At 34.6% G+C, this 20,509-nt stretch overlaps 1 protein-coding gene across 1 annotated transcript in view; it reads left to right on the forward strand.

The window, feature by feature from the left end:
* The first annotated feature begins 6,165 nt into the window (after positions 1 to 6,165).
* LOC111376122 overlaps positions 6,166 to 20,509 on the forward strand; it is a 21,551-nt gene continuing 7,207 nt past the window's right edge. Inside the window, exons 1-11 of the mRNA XM_022999050.1 lie at positions 6,166 to 7,275; positions 8,428 to 8,543; positions 9,575 to 9,780; positions 13,120 to 13,239; positions 15,517 to 15,645; positions 15,728 to 15,853; positions 16,792 to 16,847; positions 16,930 to 17,029; positions 17,175 to 17,292; positions 18,139 to 18,348; positions 19,225 to 19,546. Coding sequence (XP_022854818.1) covers positions 6,419 to 7,275; positions 8,428 to 8,543; positions 9,575 to 9,780; positions 13,120 to 13,239; positions 15,517 to 15,645; positions 15,728 to 15,853; positions 16,792 to 16,847; positions 16,930 to 17,029; positions 17,175 to 17,292; positions 18,139 to 18,348; positions 19,225 to 19,546 — 2,360 coding nt within the window. The 5' untranslated portion in view covers positions 6,166 to 6,418. The remainder of the gene's footprint in view (positions 7,276 to 8,427; positions 8,544 to 9,574; positions 9,781 to 13,119; positions 13,240 to 15,516; positions 15,646 to 15,727; positions 15,854 to 16,791; positions 16,848 to 16,929; positions 17,030 to 17,174; positions 17,293 to 18,138; positions 18,349 to 19,224; positions 19,547 to 20,509) is intronic.

A 20,509-nucleotide genomic window follows, 5' to 3' on the forward strand; every position in this document is an offset into this window, starting at 1 on the left:
ACGATTAAAATAATGTCATTGTTATTATAAATTTAGCTGATCGAGTTATATAATATTATCAAAGGAGATTGGAAAATAGAGTTAAACTTTATGCAATCGGCTAAAATTCAATAGCTCCAACCAGAAATCAATTCGAGTAAAGTTTCACAAATGAAAACCATAATTCTATATGTATTAGTCCTTTGCCCGTACATTGCACTAGCTATGATATTTTTAAAATAATGTTAGTGCGTCAAAAGTTAATGAAAATCTAAATTATTTTGAAAGCCAAATTATTCTAAAATGAAGTGTCAAAAACGTGCGGCAGTACTTCCTAGCCTCATCAAGACCACAGTCAGTAGATCCTAAAGCTGACATCACTGGAGTTGTACTCCCTATTAAGTCCCTATTTGGCCCCCATTTTCGAAAAATGAAAATTGATGGAATAGTGTTTTTTTTTAAAAATGAGTTATTGAAAAAAAAAATTCGAGAAAGGATTTTCGATTTACGTGTAATATTATTTTATAGAAGATTGTGTGGTTGAAAATATGAAAAATAAAAATGGAATGTAATGTGATGAAATTTAATGAGGACCAAACGGGGTTAATGTTGAAAAAGTTGAATTCTCCCTCTTTTGAAATGAGGAAAACAAGTCCCCATTTGCCCCCATTATTGTAAATTTTAATGGGTGAAATAGTATTTTTTTTAATAATATAGGATTGAAAAAGAATGAATTTTTTTCGATTTACGTGTAATATTATTTTATAGAAGATTATATGATTGAAAATAAGATAGAGAATAATAAAATTTTAATTTAATAGACAAACAGGTACCAAATAATGTCATTTTCAAGACACTGAAAAACAGCATCCAGGAAAAACATATTACTAAAAAAATACGTGCTTCATCTATCGAAGCCTGATCAATACCCTTCTCAAAAATCAGTTCCACCTATTTAAATAGAATAAATAGATATAGCGAGTCATAATGCATGCATGCTATATTCGAGATTTGGCTGCAACACTAAAAGATAACACCATATTAGGTTTTAGGAATAATAGTTTATCTTGCTTCCAGCGGAAGGGTGGATGTTCAATCTTAGTGGGAATCTGCGGTCAGATTTATTTGGTATGAAGCAATCACTTTGAAGGAGGATCTCTTGTGCGCAGAAGTGTACAAGCGGTGGGGGAACCTGTGATCCAATTGAGACATAATCCGCGATTTACCCCCTCTAAGGTTCTAGGGACAAGGATCTTGGGGGGTTCAGGATTTAGTTTAGTGTAAGTTGGGATACCTGGATATTAAAAAAAAAGAAAAAAAGAATAGTTTGTATTTCTATCATATTCAACATTAACCGAGCATGGGTAGCGTAAACGCTAAGCAACTGTAAGGCATCATGCATGTTTCTAGAGAAAAGGTAAATAATCCGTGATAACCGCACCACATTTATACGAAAAGTCAATGAAAGAACTGTAGTCAAATGCATATGCAAGCCATTGCAAGCAAAAGATTAATATATCGAAAAATATATAACACAGCTACATTTGTGATGTAGCATCAAGTTATCTCAGTTTCGGATGCATAATATATCTTGTGAATGTTCAATCCCAAACATGCATGCAACAGAGCAACTATTATGAAAGAATCTGAGACCTCGTTTCTAAAAGCTCGACCAATCTGCGCAACTGCAAAAGGGAGCCTTTTTCCCATTGTAGTATTACAAGTTTCTGAAGTTCACAAAAATCCCTTCAGCCATCTCAAAAATCGACTTACAAAAAGATTTATATTAAAAAAAATCATTAAATTAATGCAATAAGTACAAATTTGCATAATCCGAAGTATAAATACACATTCTCACCTAGGGCTCAAAGCGGATGGATTTAGTGATATCTGAAACATGAGATTGAATGGATAGGGGTCGGAGAGGGGCTCTTAGCCCCCGTTTGGTCCCCATTTTCTAAAAGTGAAAATGAATGGATTAGTGTTTTTTTGAAAAATGAGTAGCTGAAAAAAAATGAAAGTTTTCGATTTATGTGTAATATTATTTTGTGGAAAATTATGTGATTGAAAATAGAAAAGAGAAAAATAGAATGTAATAGAATTTAAGGTAATGAGGGCCAAACTAGAGCTTAATATCTGGAGCTGAAATGACATATTCCTTGATCTTTGCACCGAGCTCTTCAGCAGAGAGGTCAACTAACATGGCAAAGCACGTGCCTCAATTCCGATACCTTTTCCACACTTAGCTTAAGATATTTCCCAAGCTTGTCTCTGCAATAATCCTTTAGCACGTGATCATACGAACTGTATGCAGTAAAAAAATTCAAAATCTCAATTAAAGAAAAAAATTTAATTCACTCAATTAGTAATCACAGTTTGTACGAATTATTGATTGAAAATGGAGGCAGCGGATCCAGGATTTTGAGTCAGTATAAACGGTTGTTGATCGTCGATCGTCGACCGCAATAAAATATTAAGCGCCCGTTTGATGTCATTTTCTTAGCAAAAAAATGCATTTTGAAATAGTGATTTGATAGAGAATGTGTAGTTAAAAATAAATGAAAGTTTTGAATTTGCGTATAATATTTATTTATTAAAAAAATGTATGATTAAAAATAAGATGGATGAAAATGTATTTTGAAATAAATGAGAATCAAACAAGGCCTAAAATTTAAATATAACAATTATTTTGTTTCAATTGAATGTATATAATTTTGTTATAAGAATAAATTGTATTTATCAAATGACATTATTGTCAAGTTTCGTATAATTTCAATGAAGAGTACAAGTTTGGATGATTGTAATTGCATTAAAACCAGATGTAACACATAATATTTTGTTAAACTTAGAGTGAAAAAAGAGCAATTGCCATGATGGTTAAGCTTGCAATGATTTTAGCACAAGGTCCTAGGTTCAAATCTCTTCTGGCACTGAATTAATTTTGGTAAAAACAAAGATTCTAGTGCTAAAAATATTGCAAAATAACTCGGTTGCCAAAAGATTCGAACTCGAGACCTGCATCATGTATATGCACAATCTAACTAACTCGGCCAGAAGGAATGATTGGAACAAAGATGAATTACCAGTAATATAACCTAAAATGTTGATTGTTGTCAACCAAAAAAAAAAAAGAGCTGTTAGAGGATTCAGGACGCACGACCGCGGGAGCTCGCCAGGTGCTGGATCAGCCAGTGGGAGGTGTAGAAATAAGTGGTGCTCGTTTATCCTCTCTCCCAATCAATAATTATGGCTTTCCTTTTTATTTTTTGGTCTAAATATGGAACAGTGAAATGATAGAAATCACAAATGAACAGTAATCTTCAAATTCCTTCATTTCACATTGAATAAAGATGATAATATATATTAATTTAAATTTTTTAAATTTTGAGTTATGTTATTATTAGAGAATAAAATACAAATTCAAAATTTTAAAATCCAAAGCAAATGAATTTTTAACGGGTGAATTATCCAGAAATAAAATTAAGGCAAATTTTTTCTTCTTCATGAGGCCGAGACCTAAGACCGGGTGGCGACTTATGCCTCGCCTCGCCCTGCTAACCCGATGGGTTTTTTTAGAGATTGGGTTCTGCCAAGGCGGGACGGATTTTTCTGCCACCTCTACTTTTTAATAAGGTTGATTTTTTAAGATGAAAACTCATATTTTAATATAATATCAGAGTCCATTAAGTTAAAGCGAGCAATTCGATTCAATTAAAACTAAAAAATGAGCACGTAAATCTCAAGATTGATTTGCTCAAATGAGCTACCATCTTGCGGGAACGTGTTAAAGGATAAAATTTCACATCGAATAAAGATGAAAATTTGGACCCACTTATATAGACTTGACTATTTTTCTTAATAAAGTTAACATTTTAAAATGGAATTCCAAGTTTTAATAGTGACAATTGGCAAGATTGACCCGAAACAACTGCCACTTTGTTTTCTACATTGCTTATAATATGGAATTCTCCTGGGAGCAATGCTACAAGTACAACAGTTTGATATCATAGTTGACAGTTCGCTAACATACAAGAGGAGGGGCCCACGATTAAAATGATTGCGGGTCCGACAATTGTGTACACACATCATTTTCCTTCTCCTAGTTCTCTCAATAGGGCTATCAAAAATTGTTGTAATACTATAAAAAAGTTGGGGAATAAATGAATTCTATTTTCTTCCGTGCTTTGTCATCATTGTGGATGAATATTCTTAAAAAGAATACTAGTGTAAAGCACCAATCTCAATGATTTTTGCATGACATTAAATAATAAATTTATTTAAATGTAACGTCACACGATTTATTTAATTGAACATGTCAAATGTGGCTACTTAAACTGGCGTTAGATAATATTATTCTTTTAAAAATTAAAGAATTAATAAAGAGAATCCTTTTTGCCGAATGGTTAATGATTTGTAAACCTGAGTGTTTAAACATCGACAAATTTTTACTTTTAAAAAAACTATTATAATCTCATCCATTGAAATCTAAGAAAGTTTAAATCGAGAACAAAGTTTACCTTTGTTTGATGTCTATTAAAAAGAGCTTTTTTTTTCTTTTTTTTTTTTTGGAAAATGAGTTTTGGAATAGTGATTTCTTGGAGGATGTGGTTAAAAAGTCGGGGAAATTTTGATGAGTATGTCAGAATATTTGATTAAAAATGAGTTTAAAAAAAAAAAAATTGAAGAATAGTAGACAAACATGGACTATTATGCACTCGATTTGCTTAGTCGGTCCAATAATTTTTTTCAACAATTTCTGTGCTGAATCAATTTCAAACGGCGCTATCCAACACATTTGGACAAACTAGCCTCTTTACTTTTTAAGCCAAGCTGCCTGCCCAATGATGCGCCAAACTACACATTCTCTGATTTTCTTCTTCTTTCTCTCGTCCCCTCCTACTTCTACGTCCGTTCATGCGTACACAACTATTTATTACACACTCTTCCATTAATTTTAAAATGTAACAGTAATTACTTATTTGATAGTAATTTTAAGTACTTGTATATGTATATTATGGGACTAGTATGTAATAAATAGTAAGTTTCACAGACTATGTGGATAAGAAAATTAATAATGCTATTTACAGTCGTTCATTGCCATAATTATCCTCCGTGACATATACGTGACGATTAGTCATTTGATGCATAGTCGTCACATGTATGCCACGTAAGGCGATTGCGATAGTCAACGACTGTAAATAGCATTACTTTAAGAAAAATATTTAGCTCCTATTTTGCCTAATTAAAATTTAATAAAAGTCAACAATTAATTTAACCAAACAATATTTCATGGAACTCACAAATTTTCAATCAAATTTATCAACTTTTATTAAAATCTATTAAAAATCTTATTTTTATCTAAACCAAACAGAGACTTAAATAATATAAGTTTTGCCGAAACATACCCTAAGAGTTGAAAATGAAATAATTAACAACAAAAATTCTCTTATTTTTCAATTTGATTATCGAAAGAGTGGATTTATAGCCCGTTTATTTCTCATTTTTGGAAAAATGAGAATAAAAAATATAGCCGTTACGGACTCCACGCAAGAGATAGAAATTCAAATTTAATGACTTGATGTGATGGATAACGATTATATTTTCATTAAAATGAAAATAGAATGGGAACCAAACGGGGTTAATTTCCTTAAATAAATTTAAATCTCGTGCTTAGCTGCTCCCAAGTCCTTGCTGGAATTTTTGAAATCGACACGAGAGAAGAAAAATGAGCCCGCAAACACAAGAAAACAAAAAACGTATAAAATATAACTGTAAGTGATAAATGGAAAAATTTCACCCTTGATCCCCAACTTATTGGTCAAGTTTCAATTAGTCCTCAAGTTGTTTTAAATCAATCTCCAACCTCTCATTTTCATCCCTTAGCCCGGCTTAATTTCGACCTCCATAGTCCAGAGTTATGCCACTAGATTAAGGATCTCAAGACTCACACTTATATTAGTACATAGAATTTTGAAGTAAAGTGTATTTTTAGGGAAAACACACAATTAACATCAGTTTAAACGTTTTTTCTTCATTAGAGACCGACAATAGAACCAAAATCATGGATTAAAGTTCAACATACTATATAGACAATAAATTGAGGACTAATTATGCAAATTTTCCGTACTGAACAACAAGTTCCTTCTGAAAAAAGTAGTTGCATAAAAGAAAAAGATAACTGCTGAATCGTGCTGCCACCTTCCTCTCACTCAACTCACCTACCCCATCCCCCAAACCACCCACGAGCCTCGCGCTCCTCATTTCTAGCCCTTTCCTTCCCCCAATCTATACATACACACACTGCTACGTCTCTTTCTTAGCTTCTCAAATTTTCCCGGTTGAATTTTTGTGGTTTTTAATTTAAATACTCTACAGATGGAATCTGTTTCTTGTTTCTCCCTTCTTTACTGTTTGATGTGATGACTATTCTCACTAGTCAATGACTTTTTCTTCACGTTGTTTCAGTAATTTGCATCCGGTTTTATTACTGTTAATCTTATTGTTTTTACTGGGAAATCCCTGTTCAAATTCAGTTTGCGTATCAGTTGCTTCGCTTGACTCAGATTTTGACTCGGATTTCGACTCGGATTTACTGCTATTCCACCAGGACTACACCCCGCCGGCGCCGCCTCCTCCGCCGCCGCACCCGCCGCCGCTTTCATGCGATGAGGGTCTTGGCGGCATCGGCTCTTTGGATACTACCTGCGAAATGGCTTCCAATTTGAACCTCTCCAACGATGTCTACATAGCAGGGAAGGGAAATCTTGTAATTCTTCCCAATGTTAACATAAGCTGTTCCTCGTTTTCTGGGTGTGAAATTGTGATAAATGTTACTGGGAACTTTACTTTGGGAGAGAATTCGACAATAGCAAGTGGTACTTTTGAGTTGTTTGCAGATAATGCTAATTTTGGGAATAATTCAGCTGTGAATACTACTGGATTAGCTGGGTCGCCACCGCCTCAGACTAGTGGGACCCCCCAGGGGGTTGATGGGGCAGGTGGGGGACACGGAGGCAGAGGGGCAGCTTGTTTAACAGACGCAAGTAAGCTCCCGGACGACGTGTGGGGTGGGGATGCATACTCGTGGTCGAGTTTATTAAAACCTTGGAGTTATGGAAGTAAGGGTGGGACCACGAGTCGGGAAATTGACTATGGAGGAGGTGGAGGCGGGAGGGTAATGTTGATGATTTTGAGGCTTTTGGAGTTGAATGGGACTGTTTTGGCGGAAGGAGGAGATGGAGGTACTAAAGGTGGAGGTGGTTCTGGTGGCAGCATCTACATCAAGGCTTTTAGAATGTAAAAAATTTCTTTCCTCTTATTGCCATTTTCATTAAATATATTGTTACTTATGAGTTTAGTAAGGCTCATATATTCTAATTTTAGTTTTGACTGATGACTTATTATTGCTGAGGCTCACTATAGGATTATCTTGGACATTGGAATTGCTAATGTGGGGGTGCAGAATACTGTTCTCCGGTATTGGTCTGAATGTCAACTAGATAAGGTCCATCATTGTGCAAATTTGTAACTCTAAGGTGGTTTGATTCAAAATGACTGCAACAGGAATCTATGAGGCTAATGTATAACTAAAACTGCCACCATTACCTTTATGAATTTGATTATTGCGTTGGCAATGCATACAGTTAACTTCACTTCGTCTTCCTGTCGTAGGGTTAATTAGATGCTTTCTGTCATAATCAGTCAAGTGGAAGTACATATTCCCACGATACTATGGTTTTTATTGTCATTTTGCATTTTTATTCAAGCTTGTAGGGTTTTGGTTTTTCTCATTTATCCACAATGTTGGTACTAAAAATTGGAACCATTATTCTACTAGAATTTTTATAATCTTCCAATATTTGAAGATATGATATCTCCCTACTCTTTTGGTTTCTCTCAATCTTTGATTACGTGGATGTCCATGAATTTTCATTATTCTTTCACACTCTGTTTTCAAGTACAAAAAGATCATCTAAGTGTTGAACTTTTAGGTTCTTAATTATAACATGGTTTTTCTACTTTCTTCAATGGAAAATTGAGGTATATCACATGAATTATACTTCTTTTCCAAATAAAGATCACTGACGTTTTTTCTGGGACACCAGCATGCTTGAATTAAAACATTCTTCTTTATTCAACAATGCTGGATTGATTGATTTTGCTAGCTTCAAACCCAACTGTTCTAAGGATAAGGAGAGGTTATTAAAATATAGCTCATATTATTCTCCTCCTTAGACCAACCATCTATCTAGTTAGCTTAAAGATTAATATATACGTTAGTTTCCCATTTTCAGTTTTTATATCAATTTATTCTTGTCTACTTTATGACTGTTGATTGATAAAGAAAAAAATGATTGTCATGTCCTTAGATACTCAGATTTACTGAGAAACACTGTAGATATGAAGTTGATACGTTTTTAATGCCCCTTGTTTTATTGTGAAGTGCAGGATTGGAACTGGTAGCATAAGTGCTTGTGGGGGTAACGGTTTTGCTGGAGGGGGCGGTGGAAGAGTTTCCGTCAATATTTTTAGTAGGCACGATGAACCTGAGATATCTGTAAACGGTAGGACCTCGGACATGTCTTCTAATATTGTCTTATAGTTACAGTTTTCGTCTTTACCTCTTATTTCCTTGTCAACAAGTGTTAACCATTTTGCCCCGTAAAATATGGACTACCCTTTCCCCTTAGAAACTTGGAAATGGCAAAGATGGGAAAGTCTGCTGTCAAGGGGTTCTGCTGTAATAATATGTTAGCCCATCCAGATTGCCAGCTTGCAGATACTCGGAAAATTATTGTGGATGATGTCAACCGTTCCTCTTATGGGCAATTTGGATCCTTTCCCTTTTCTTTCCTTCTTTTTTTTGGTGGGGTGGCAGTTTAAAGTCTATATGCGGACCAGTTTTTGAAAATTAAATGTGTGCCATGTTCCTGTCACTTGTGCATCTGGTATTTCATACGAGACACAGCTTTAGCTTATTTGAGGGTAGTTGATCACCCAGTTGTTCCATTCACTGGTAGACCATTCTTTAATCTCCTCGAGCTTGAACGATTGTCTCATCTATTTATGATTCAGTGGTCTCTTATCAATTCTATTAACATGTGAGAAAGTTTGATCCTCGTTTTGCTTTGTGATTCAAAGCAAAAGTCAAGAGTTAGAAAAGGGGAAATTGGAAATAAATTGATTTTTCAGTTTTAATTGTTTGGTTTTGCAGAAAGTTGAAGCCAAGTAATGAGTAAAATGAGATTAAACCCAAGCTAGTTCAAACTCTAGTAAATTAGCTGATAGGTTTAAAGGTGTGTCACAAGCCACCCTTCCTTTCATGCCCTGCTTATTGATCACAGCTGTAATGGTAAACTTTTATTGTATTTTATATGATATTGGCCCAAAAATTTACTGTTTCTATCTTAATTACACGCGTAATTCAAATGATGCATATCAGGTTGTTTTTATGTCTAGCTGTCTAAAGTTACAATGCTTGAAAGCATGTGGTCTTCTGTTACACCAAAATTTTGAACCAATGCAAGCTTCATTCATGTTTTTTTTTTTTTTTTTTTTTTTTTTTTTTTTTTGGGGGCGTTTTTTTTTTTTTTAGGAGGCAGTAGTCTTGGTTGCCCGGAGAATGCAGGTGCTGCGGGTACATTTTATGATGCTGTTACTCGCAGCCTTACAGTCAACAATCACAACAAATCAACAGATACAGATACCCTTCTCATGGAATTTCCTCAACCATTTTTGACTAATGTCTATATATGTAATCAGGCAAAGGCTTCTGTTCCTTTGCTGTGGAGTCGTGTCCAGGTCAGTAATGTTCATATGCTTATTCCTGCATCCACTATAGGAAGCTCGAAATCTGTAATGCTCTTATGTCATCTAATTACCTGATATCTGGAAATATATACCATCTTGTTGAATATTGCGAAAATGTATCCTTTTGACTTTCTTGCATGACGAGGAATATGTTTAGCCTCATGGTTTGATGTTCAATCCTTTTTCAGTTAACTTGTTTAGATCAGATGCTGAAAATTGTTCCCTTCTGGTCTGCTCATATGGCACGTGTAAAATTTTAAAATTTTGTTATGGTATGACATGATCCTTTCTTCTTTTCAAGTGCGCCTGTTTTTCAGTTACCCACATATCTTGACTTTCTGCTCTATTATTTGGCATTATATATACGCAAGCATCTCCTTCTTGCATTCTTTACCTTGTATGTAAAGAAAACCTACTTTGCAGATTATAACCTGTTTCTTTTGCTAACCAAAAACTTCATTAAGATTATTTAAATTACTTATTTTAGAGTAATTCTATTCAACATTAGTCTCAACTATCAAGCGTCAGTCTAGGTGGCAACTGCATGACATTAAATGATATATTCACTTAAATACAATGCTCATGAGTCATTTAATTGAACCTATCAAGTGTAGCCATTTAGACGGGTGATCTGGCACCATCGGTGTGTTAGATAACGTTATTCCTTATTATTAATTTCTGAACAAAATGACTTTCTGAACACTGAAAGTATTAAAAAAAATTTTAGTCAAGAATCTCTAGAATATGATATGAAACATCTATGAAAAGGGCTTCAATTTCAGGATGGAATTGCAAATTTTGGGTCCAGAAATATTTATTTGAGCATAAAAAGATACAATTAGAGAATTTTATCTAGAATAATTCGATCCTTTCTGCCAATTAATTAAGTTTCAAATGAATGAGATGAATAAAAAGAATTATTTAAAGGAAAGAAGTGCATAAGTTAAAACTAGGGGTGGGCGCGGGTCGGTTCGGTTCGGTTCTCTTTAGAACCGAACCGAACCAAACTTTTCGGGTATCTAGTAAATGGAACCGTCGGGTCCAAATATAATTATAGAACCGTTCAGGTTCGGTTCCATTCGGTTCGGTTCGGATCGGTTCGGTTCTGTACTATAATTAAATTTTTTAACATTTATAACAACGTTATATAAATACGACTAATGATACATTCAATAGTTTTGGAATGTCAGAGATTAGTAAACTACCTTATTCAAATGATCACTACGATCAAAGGTTCAGTCGGGGAAAGTCACGGCTTCGATCGGAGGTCAGAGTGTCGGCCGACGATTGTATAAGTTTTGGAATATTAGATAGACTGCGAGAGTGAGTGCGAGAGTCGAGACAACGTTATGCACTTTATTGTAGGTATTTAGGGTTATTTAGTGGATTTGATCTTGTTTGGCTAAGAAATGAAACAATAAAATGAGTAATTGGGCCAAAAATTAAAAAATTAGAAATGAAACAAATTATTGGGCCAAAAATTTGGATTTAGAAATCATTAATTTGTTAATTTATTTAGAAAAAATTAAAATTAAAATAATTTGATTTACTCAATATAAAAAAAAATTAGAAAGATTCGGTTCTTATTCGGTTCTTCGGTTCTTGGTCTAGAACCGAGAACCGAATCGTACCCGTCGGTTCTCAATTCAGATACCCGTTCGGGTATTTAATTTGACAAGAACCGTCGGGTTCGGATCGGTTCGGTTCGGGTTCGGTTCGGTCGGTTCGGTTCGGGAGATTTGCCCAGCCCTAGTTAAAACGGAGATAAAAAAAAAGTTGTTACTGCAAAGAACGTAAAAATGATTGGAACCCATGAGAAAATATAATTACTCCTGTCACAGTTATATTGTTTAAGTGTGGACAGTTACAACTTTAATTATTGTTGTTATTGTTATTGTTATTATTAGTATTTTATTTTTTTGAAAGTATAGAGTTTTGAAATGGTCATAGATTCAGTTCAAGTGTTATTAAAACTATTGTGAACTTTGAAACTGTAATATCTTAAAGAATCTAATATATTATGTTAGCTGAAAGTGTTGAGTTGAATGATGCTAAACATGGGCAGCTTATTTCTTGGAGATGGACCTTCAAAGTATCCAGTGGTTTAAAATATATATATATAGTTACAAGAATTTTTACCAAAAAAAAAAAAAAAATAGTAAAAACAATTTTTAGAAAAAAATTCTTGTCAAGTAAGGTCACACAAAATTTGTTAGCTTCTAAAGGTGGGTGCTTGCATTTCCAATGAATGAGCATTTTGTTATCTTTTTAACTATTTCAAAGTTTCGAACAATCATATCATATAAATATACTTTCGAATGACATTATTTACCTTTATAAAGATTATATACAGATAAATAATGCAAATACATGGATAACTTTTTCTGTGTGTGTGGGGGAGAGAGATTCAACTAATGATTTTTTTTATGTTTTCAGAGCTTAATTTATTTTTTTAAATGCTTATAAGTTGTGGGTCCTACAGAATATCTGGGTAATAAGTGGGTAGTAAGTTGTGGTTCTTACGAAATGTGCACACAAATAGTATTTTGACCAGCTTAAATTAAAATTTAATCTTTGACAATTATGCACTAACATAGCAAAAAATATTAGAAAATGATAATGACGTTTTATAGCATCTAAGAGGAGTGTAATGAAAAACATAATTACTCAGTTCAAGTCCCCTCAGGGCCACTCATCTGACCGTAGACTTTAGGGCCCCGTGGAATTAGTCGAGGTGCGTGAGATGGCCGAGAGACCCATGGTCTATATATATATTTTACGTATTTACTTTTGAACCTTGTTACATATCCCTAAATGGGTTTTGATCTATCTTGTCATAATTGAATGATGGACACTACCAAATATTTCCCCTCATCAGATCTTAGTCTCTATAATGGTTCAGTTACGCTCTGGTCCTTTTGAGTTATGTATGCTAGATTTTGAGTGGGTATGAATGTGTCTACTTTGTGTTCTCAAGAGGAGAGTGGACCATACTAAACACCTGTTGTGGTTGGTTGGTTGTAAAGGATCCAAATGCATTATTCTTTCACTAGATGTAGCGATCCACCAAACAGAGTGAAGTAAAAGGACTGACACAACCAACCCCAAATTTATTGAGACAAGAAGATTGTTGTCGTTGTTGTTGTATGCATTCTGAATTTTTCGATTATTCTGAATCCTTGGGGTGTGTCATCTACTTGCTTTTCCATATCTTGGCTATTTGTAGTGTATTTTGTTCATTTATCTGGAGGTGGTGTTCTTTTCCCCTTCTTTTTTTTTTTTTTTTGCATTAGGATCTAATTCTGCCATCTTTCATGATACATTGTAAAGGTTCAAGGAACAATCAGCCTTTTGCGCGGTGGAGTGTTAAGCTTTGGGCTAGCACATTATTCGATGTCAGAATTTGAATTATTGGCAGAAGAGCTGTTAATGGGTGATTCTGTAATTAAAGTAAGTGGATGTCTGATTTGTGGTAAATTAATTTAATTTTCCTGCATAATGATTTTATCATTATTTTCATTATTGAGACTTTGTAGCCTGCTAATTTCTAGAGTAAGTGGCAATTCTTCTGTGTTCCCTTCTCCATTTAATTTTGATCTCCTTTACATGCCCATTCTCTTGTTATATCATATATGTTTTCAACTTTTTACATGGTCATAAAATTGGTAGACTCTTGGTGAATAAGATTGGTTCATTGTTTGTTTTCTTTGAACTGTATTATGTGGATGCGCTTACTCGTAATTGATCTTGGTATATACTCATTCCATTTAAATTTAATGGCCTCTTGATGGAGAATTAGAAGGAATATTATGTTTATTTAGCTTTCAATTTTAATGCGTATTTTAGGAAACGTTATTAGTGTTTGATTTTTTACCTTATATAGCATTTTCTTACTTAGAATAGGGTCTTTTGAAACCCTATATAATGGATCAACTTTTGATAATGAAATGAATTGATATTCTCCCTCCAATTTCTCTCTAGTCTCTCCCTCTTCTCTCTTCTCTCCCTTCTTTCTCTTCTTCTCTCCCCTTTCCCTTTCTTCTATAATTCTCGTATTGCATCTTGCGTTACCTCTATTCCTTTTCTATTTTAAAAGGACATATTACTAAAAACCAATATTTTTTATGCTTGCTACCCACTTAGGAATGGCCTCTCAATTCAGAAACTAGCCTGACTACTTTTGAAATATAGATTCAACCTTTAAATTTCCCCATGGTTCCCTCTTGTTCTTCTCTGAATTCAGCAGACCTCTACTCTCTCTCTGCCACTCCTTCCCCTCGTCTGCCACCATCAGCCTCATTTGACCCGAACCTTGAAACTGAATACTGTCCCCATTTCACCAATCACCACCATTATCTTCCAACCCCAGCAACTATAGCCGACCTAGTTTGCTGCACTTGCATCACTACATTAAATTAACTACCACGACACCTGTAACGTTTAGAACTATCAACCTTCCCCTTACCATCCCTATCCTTTTTCTTAAAAACAAAGGCAGGAATATGATTGATTTAAGGTTTTTTATGGTATTGGTATTCGTATTTTGAGGGATTTGGGGAAGTTGTTTTTAGGGATGATGGTAGCCTTTTCCTTTTCGCCTTTTCTGCTGATTCTAGTGCTTTTGAGCTATTGTATCAGAGTGTTATTATCCTTTTTCCTCCATTTTTTTTTATTTCAATCTCTTCTGTGTGATTGGGGGCATTGGAAGGGGGAAGAGAGGTTGAAGTGTATTGTTAGATCCTTATAAATATCGTGAGCTCAGTTGCATAGAATTGAGTGCTTGCTTGGCTAAGCTTATAAGTTCTCATATGGTGTGCCCCAAGGAATGTTTGGTTAAAAAGCAGGTAAAAGTTACGGATCTCATGGAATTTGTGGATAAAAATTGAGCTTGATAAGCTTATAAGCAACTCTAAACTTTTCCCCACATACTCAAGTCTTCACAAGCTTAACAGCAGTTAGTTGTGTTTCGGGCAGGGAAAAATTGGTTGAGATTTGTGAAGAGAGAATGATCGTTTGGATAGGTCATATTTGATTTCATCTTAATTTATATACTTGTTCTTCATTAAGTACACATATATAGAAAAAATACGAAAAAATACCATTTATATACTTCCATTTATATACTTCAGTTGATGAGTTGAATTACAAATAGACCGAAAGGGATTGCATAAACAGCTTCTTCCTTCATCATTCCTGCAAATTATGCTGCAGTAATCAGGGGTTTCCAGTTCCTGTTGCATACAAAAATCAGTGGAACTTATTTGGGTTGTGCTGTGATTTTGGCAAATAGATAAGAGTTATTAGCTCTCTCTTGCTGGTGAAGTCTTTAAATTATTAAATGATGTGGAGGCATGTAAGTTTGGTCGAAACCAAAAGCCAATTGTACAGGAAAAAAAGCTGATCGGGGAGGGGCGCAAGTAGTTTTTTTTTGTTTTGTATATAATTTTAAGTAGATTTTCTTATTATGTAGATACTTTTCTCTGGTCTCATTATTTTTGTTCCAATTGCGATGCTCTCTCCATCCTCCTTCCCTTCTGGAGTTCCACTGTCATCTTTTAGAAGCTTCTTCGCATGTGCGACCATTCAATCTTTATAAATTGTCGTGATTCTGTTTCTTATCAACAATCTAATTACTGTAGCTTGTACCAGCATTTTGTTTCTCCGCTGTGATGCATTATATTAGTTAATGATTCAAGATGTGCTTTTCTCATTCCCAAAATTTCCCAGGTTTTTGGGGCTCTTCGCATGTCTATCAAAATGTTTTTGATGTGGAATTCAAGGATGCTAATAGATGGAGGTGGAGATGAAAATCTTGAGACATCACTACTTGAAGCTAGTAATGTTATAGTTCTCAAGGTGAGCTACTGGCTCTCTGTTTCCAATAAATTCTTGCTCTTGGCCTTCGTACAAAAAAAATTCTTTCTATTTTCTTGCACAGGAGTCATCTCTTATTCATTCAAACGCAAATCTGGGAGTTCATGGGCAAGGTTTATTAAATTTATCAGGACCAGGCGATTGCATTGAAGCCCAACGTCTTGTATTAGCATTGTTTTATAGCATAAATGTAAGCAGAAACTCCCATTTTTATGCAGTATGATGTCATCTGTCATAGTTTGATATATATACTTGTGGAGAAGGATCTTTGGTACAGATTAGCCAGCAAATTCACCAGTATTCTAGTTTAGAACTAGACAGACTGGTGCGTTACCTCATTTCTATTTGATTGACTATGATGTTTTCCATGAGATTCCATAGTTTTGGTAATATGTGCTTGTAGAGAAGGATTTTTTGTTTTTTTCCCGATTTATTCCATTATTCTATTTTAGATCTTCAATTACTAATGCATGACCTTGAAGTTTCTGTGCTTATTGACTAAAGTGTCATCAGTGAAATTTCATAGTTTTGGTACATGCTCTAGAGAAGAATTCTTTCATATGCATTCCCAGCAATTCTGTCGTTCTATTTTGGATCTGAAACCAATCATGCATGACCTTTTTCTTGTATCTTTTTCATTTAGGTTTTTTACTTGTTAAGCAAATATGCTTTTATTTCTAGCTTCTGATTTAGCCTCTATTTGGCTAATTTATAAATGATTTATAATGATCAAATTTTATTTTCAGCCAAACATTTCAATGGACACACAAGTACTATTTACTCATCGACCACTCATTTCTATTTGTTTATATATTAAGCCATTTATAAATTCTTTCCAAATGGAGGCTTAAGTATTCTGTATTGAGATATTTTCCAATTTTTTTGGGTTGCAGAAATTTCTTGTTTTTCTTCTTTATGCTTAAGTCAGGCTTTCACACATCGGACTTTGTTTAGGATCTAGGTGTTCATTGTGCCCGTGCTCTGGGAGAAATCGGCACTTTGCCTAACCTGAGAATTTACTGAACATTGTTGTCTTAAAAAATTAAGTGATCAAGTTGTAGTTAGTGTATGTAATGTTTGGTATGCTTATTTGAGTTTTTCTTTTGGGGTTCTCATATCATCATGAAGATTGGACCTGGATCTGTTCTGCGCGGTCCTTTAGAAAATGCCTCGGATAATGCCGTGTAAGTTATAGCATTTAATTTTTCTCTTTCTGACATGTGCTGCTTTTGACTTCACTGAAGATTGACCTTTGGTGCTTGGTAGGGTGCCAAAGCTCCACTGTGATTCACAAGATTGCCCAATTGAACTGCTGCATCCACCTGAGGATTGCAATGTGAATTCTTCTCTGTCGTTTACACTACAGGTGAACATTTTCTGCAAATAAAAATCATAAGAATTGGTATATAGCTATCATTGCTTATTTCCTTGAATTGTTTCTCCATATTGTCATGCCCACACTGGTGCAGAATTGCAAAAATTTTCTTATATAATACTTGTTTGTTCTGCAGATCTGTCGAGTTGAGGATATCCTTGTTGAAGGTTTCATTGAAGGATCTGTTGTTCATTTCCATAGAGCTAGAACCATTACTGTGCATTCTTCTGGAATGATAAACGCATCTGCTAGGGGTATGGTTCCAATCTCTTCGATAAGATCCGTCCCTGACAGCATTCTTTCTCCCCTGTTCTTTCTTTCTTTCCTCCTTTAAATACACAAATCTTAGTTAACTGGATACTTTCCCATATTATTTATACATTATTGAATTGTTAACACTTTCACTAAAACACATATTCTTAGTCATTGCCATTATCTATTATTGGACGTATTTATAAAATTTCATAATAATTTGAATGATTAAAAGATCTTCTAACGTCCTAGAATACAAGGTATAGATGGAATCCTACAATCAAATGACATATACTGTAGGTCATACTTCATACACAAAAATTTCACATACTTAAGTTTGCCTTTTGTTTTTGGTCCTGTGGTACAAAAAAGGTAAATATATTTTCTGGAGTCATCTTTGGCTGTCAGAAATGATAAATATGTACTGCAAAGTGTCACCTAAAGCTTAGAAGATAAACTACCTACTGTCAGTTTGAATTGGAGAGGTTCGTCTTCCTTGACTTCACAAAGAAGATGTTTTTGCATTGAACTTGTAGAATAAAATAAGTTTGTAATGTGCTACAAGACATAATAAACTTCTCTATGTTTATAGATATATATAAATCTATTATAGATCTCTCATAAATAGCATCGAGGAATGTTTAGAAGAAAAGATTACTTGTTAGTGTAAGGAAATAATTTTTTTTTTTCAATGTGGAATGTGATTCTGAAGATTTTCTCAGTGATAAGAGATTTGCGTTATGTAAAATATTAATTATAAGATCATTGATTGTGTTGGAGACTCTGTTGTCTGCATTTGCATGGTTAAATCATATTATATTTGTCATTTTAGTTTGTTGTTTATGCAGGCTGCACTGAAGGCGTGGGTCAAGGAAAAGTTTTGAGTAATGGTCTTGGCAGTGGTGGCGGTCATGGCGGTAGAGGTGGAATGGGGTGTTACAATGGAAGCTGCATTGAGGGTGGCATATCATATGGAGATGCCGATTTGCCTTGTGAATTGGGCAGTGGAAGCGGAAATGATAGCTTGCTAGGGTCAACTGCTGGTGGTGGTATTTTAGGTCAACTCAGTCTATGAACTGGTCAATTGTGGTTTTTTTTTTTCTTTTTATTTATTTATTTACTTTTAACGTGGTAACTCTGAATTAGTCAATATGAAAATCATAGTGCTATTCAATTGCTTTTGTCATCTCTTTGCCAGCCTGAAATTTTTTGAGTTTTTCGTATTGCTCATTTTCTGTGGGTGAGGCTTCTGATATTGGGATTCAGTTTGATAAATGCCGTAGATATTTGATGAGTAATTAATTTTGTAATGGTGGCATTTTATAATCAAGAAATGAGTGGGCACTAAAAGGTTAAGAGTATTTTGTAAGGCACACTAGCTACACATTGCTTTCAAAATTTGTTCCAGAGTTGCATGCATTTATCTTATTTAGCATCACAAATGTTGTATCTTCAGCGATTTTCTTATTCTCTCATCTCTCTTTTGCAAGCCTATTTGACTGTTTTCTGGATGCCCTATACGATGCTGTCAAATTTATATTATGCCTCTGGTTGGTTAAGATAAAAATCAGATTTTTAGTCGATTTTGATAAAACTTGATGGAATGTATGGTTAAAAAGTTGTGGGTCCCATGAAATGTGTGGTTTAAATTGTTGACCTTGGCTTAGATTTTAATATATATTTTTTTTAACTGAAACAAACAAGGGCTACATCTTTTATATGCTCTATTTTTCGCCTTTCGGGTTTTTAAGGTCTTCTTCTAATACACTTTTATAGGGGCAGGGAGCTGTTTAACCACAGCTATACACAATTTGCTTCTGAAAGTTGCAATTTTATTTGTTCAGTTCAAATTCCTGCCTTTTTTTGTCCTCGAGCTGAGATTAACTTCTCCCCTTTTTTCCCTCTCTTGCTATTTTTCCTTTTCTCCATTCCAGTGTTAGGTTCTTCAGACCATCCTTTGAACATTTTATCTGTTGAAGGCTCAGTTAGAGCTGATGGAGGAAGTTTTAGGGATAATCTCCGAAAGAAGAATTTCATTACAGATGTTGAGAATATTGGACCCGGGGGTGGATCTGGTGGAACTATCTTGTTGTTTCTGCAGACTCTGGCTCTCGATGAATCTGGCATTTTGTCAAGTGCTGGAGGTGATGGTAGTCATAGTTGTGGTGGCGGCGGTGGCGGTGGGAGGATTCATTTTCATTGGGCAGACATTTCTACTGGTGATGTATACCAGCCAATAGCTAGTGTGGGGGGAAGCATCGATACAGGGTTAGTTTAAATACTTCCACAACAGACACAGACAAATTTGTCTTGTAGAATTTGACTTTTGATCACCAATTAATTATGTTATTAAACTTTTCTGTTTACCTTTCCATCCTTTATACCTGTTTGAATATTATCTTAAATTCCTCATCTTAGATAATCAAATTTTGTTTTCTGATCTCTAATAGAATTTGACTTGTCTATTAGTAGGATGAGTAACGTAACTTTAGATAATTTCCCTGGAAGCACAGAATTTGAATGTTAGGAAAGTAAATAGGAACCGTCCCTACTGCAGAACTTCAGATGAACTTTGTCTCAGCAATGAGGTATTGAGACCTTTGAAAGAAATAAGAGGTGTTTATTGCTTAGATTTTGCAGTCACTTAGTTGTCTATGAGTACATGCATGCATTCATGTGGAAGGATGAAGTAAGCTCAAGAGGGATGTTTGTATTCATTTTCAGTAGAAGTCAGGCGTGCATCATACAGTTTCCTGTTACCTAGTCCTTTCATTTGTATCTTCACCTTAATTTGGACTTTTCTTTCTTTTTATTCCCCCCTTCCCCTTTTGATCATCCATTTTGAATGACAATGTTTATTAGATTAAAGCTATGCCTCAGGTATCTGCTTTCTTGTTTTTATTTATTTTTAGGTAATATTGATGCAGGAACAATCCTTAAGAAAACGTTATCATCTGCATAGTTACTTTATGTACTAGTTCGCATTCATATGTTCCAATATCATTTTAAAACCACTCTATTTATTTTTTCCTAGGCAGTTAATTAGAAACTTAGGGGGACCTTGAGGCCACTCCCCTACCCCAAGGGGAGTGGTTTATTTAACAGTTCATCTATGGATATCACGATATGCATGCAGTGAGGATGATGGAGGCACATTGTAACACTCAAAATTGGTACTTCTTGTTTTTGACGATATATTTTACCTAGCCAGATGAGCAT

Source organism: Olea europaea, unplaced genomic scaffold (genome assembly GCF_002742605.1).
Source record: "Olea europaea var. sylvestris unplaced genomic scaffold, O_europaea_v1 scaffold1454, whole genome shotgun sequence".
Taxonomy (NCBI): domain Eukaryota; kingdom Viridiplantae; phylum Streptophyta; class Magnoliopsida; order Lamiales; family Oleaceae; genus Olea; species Olea europaea.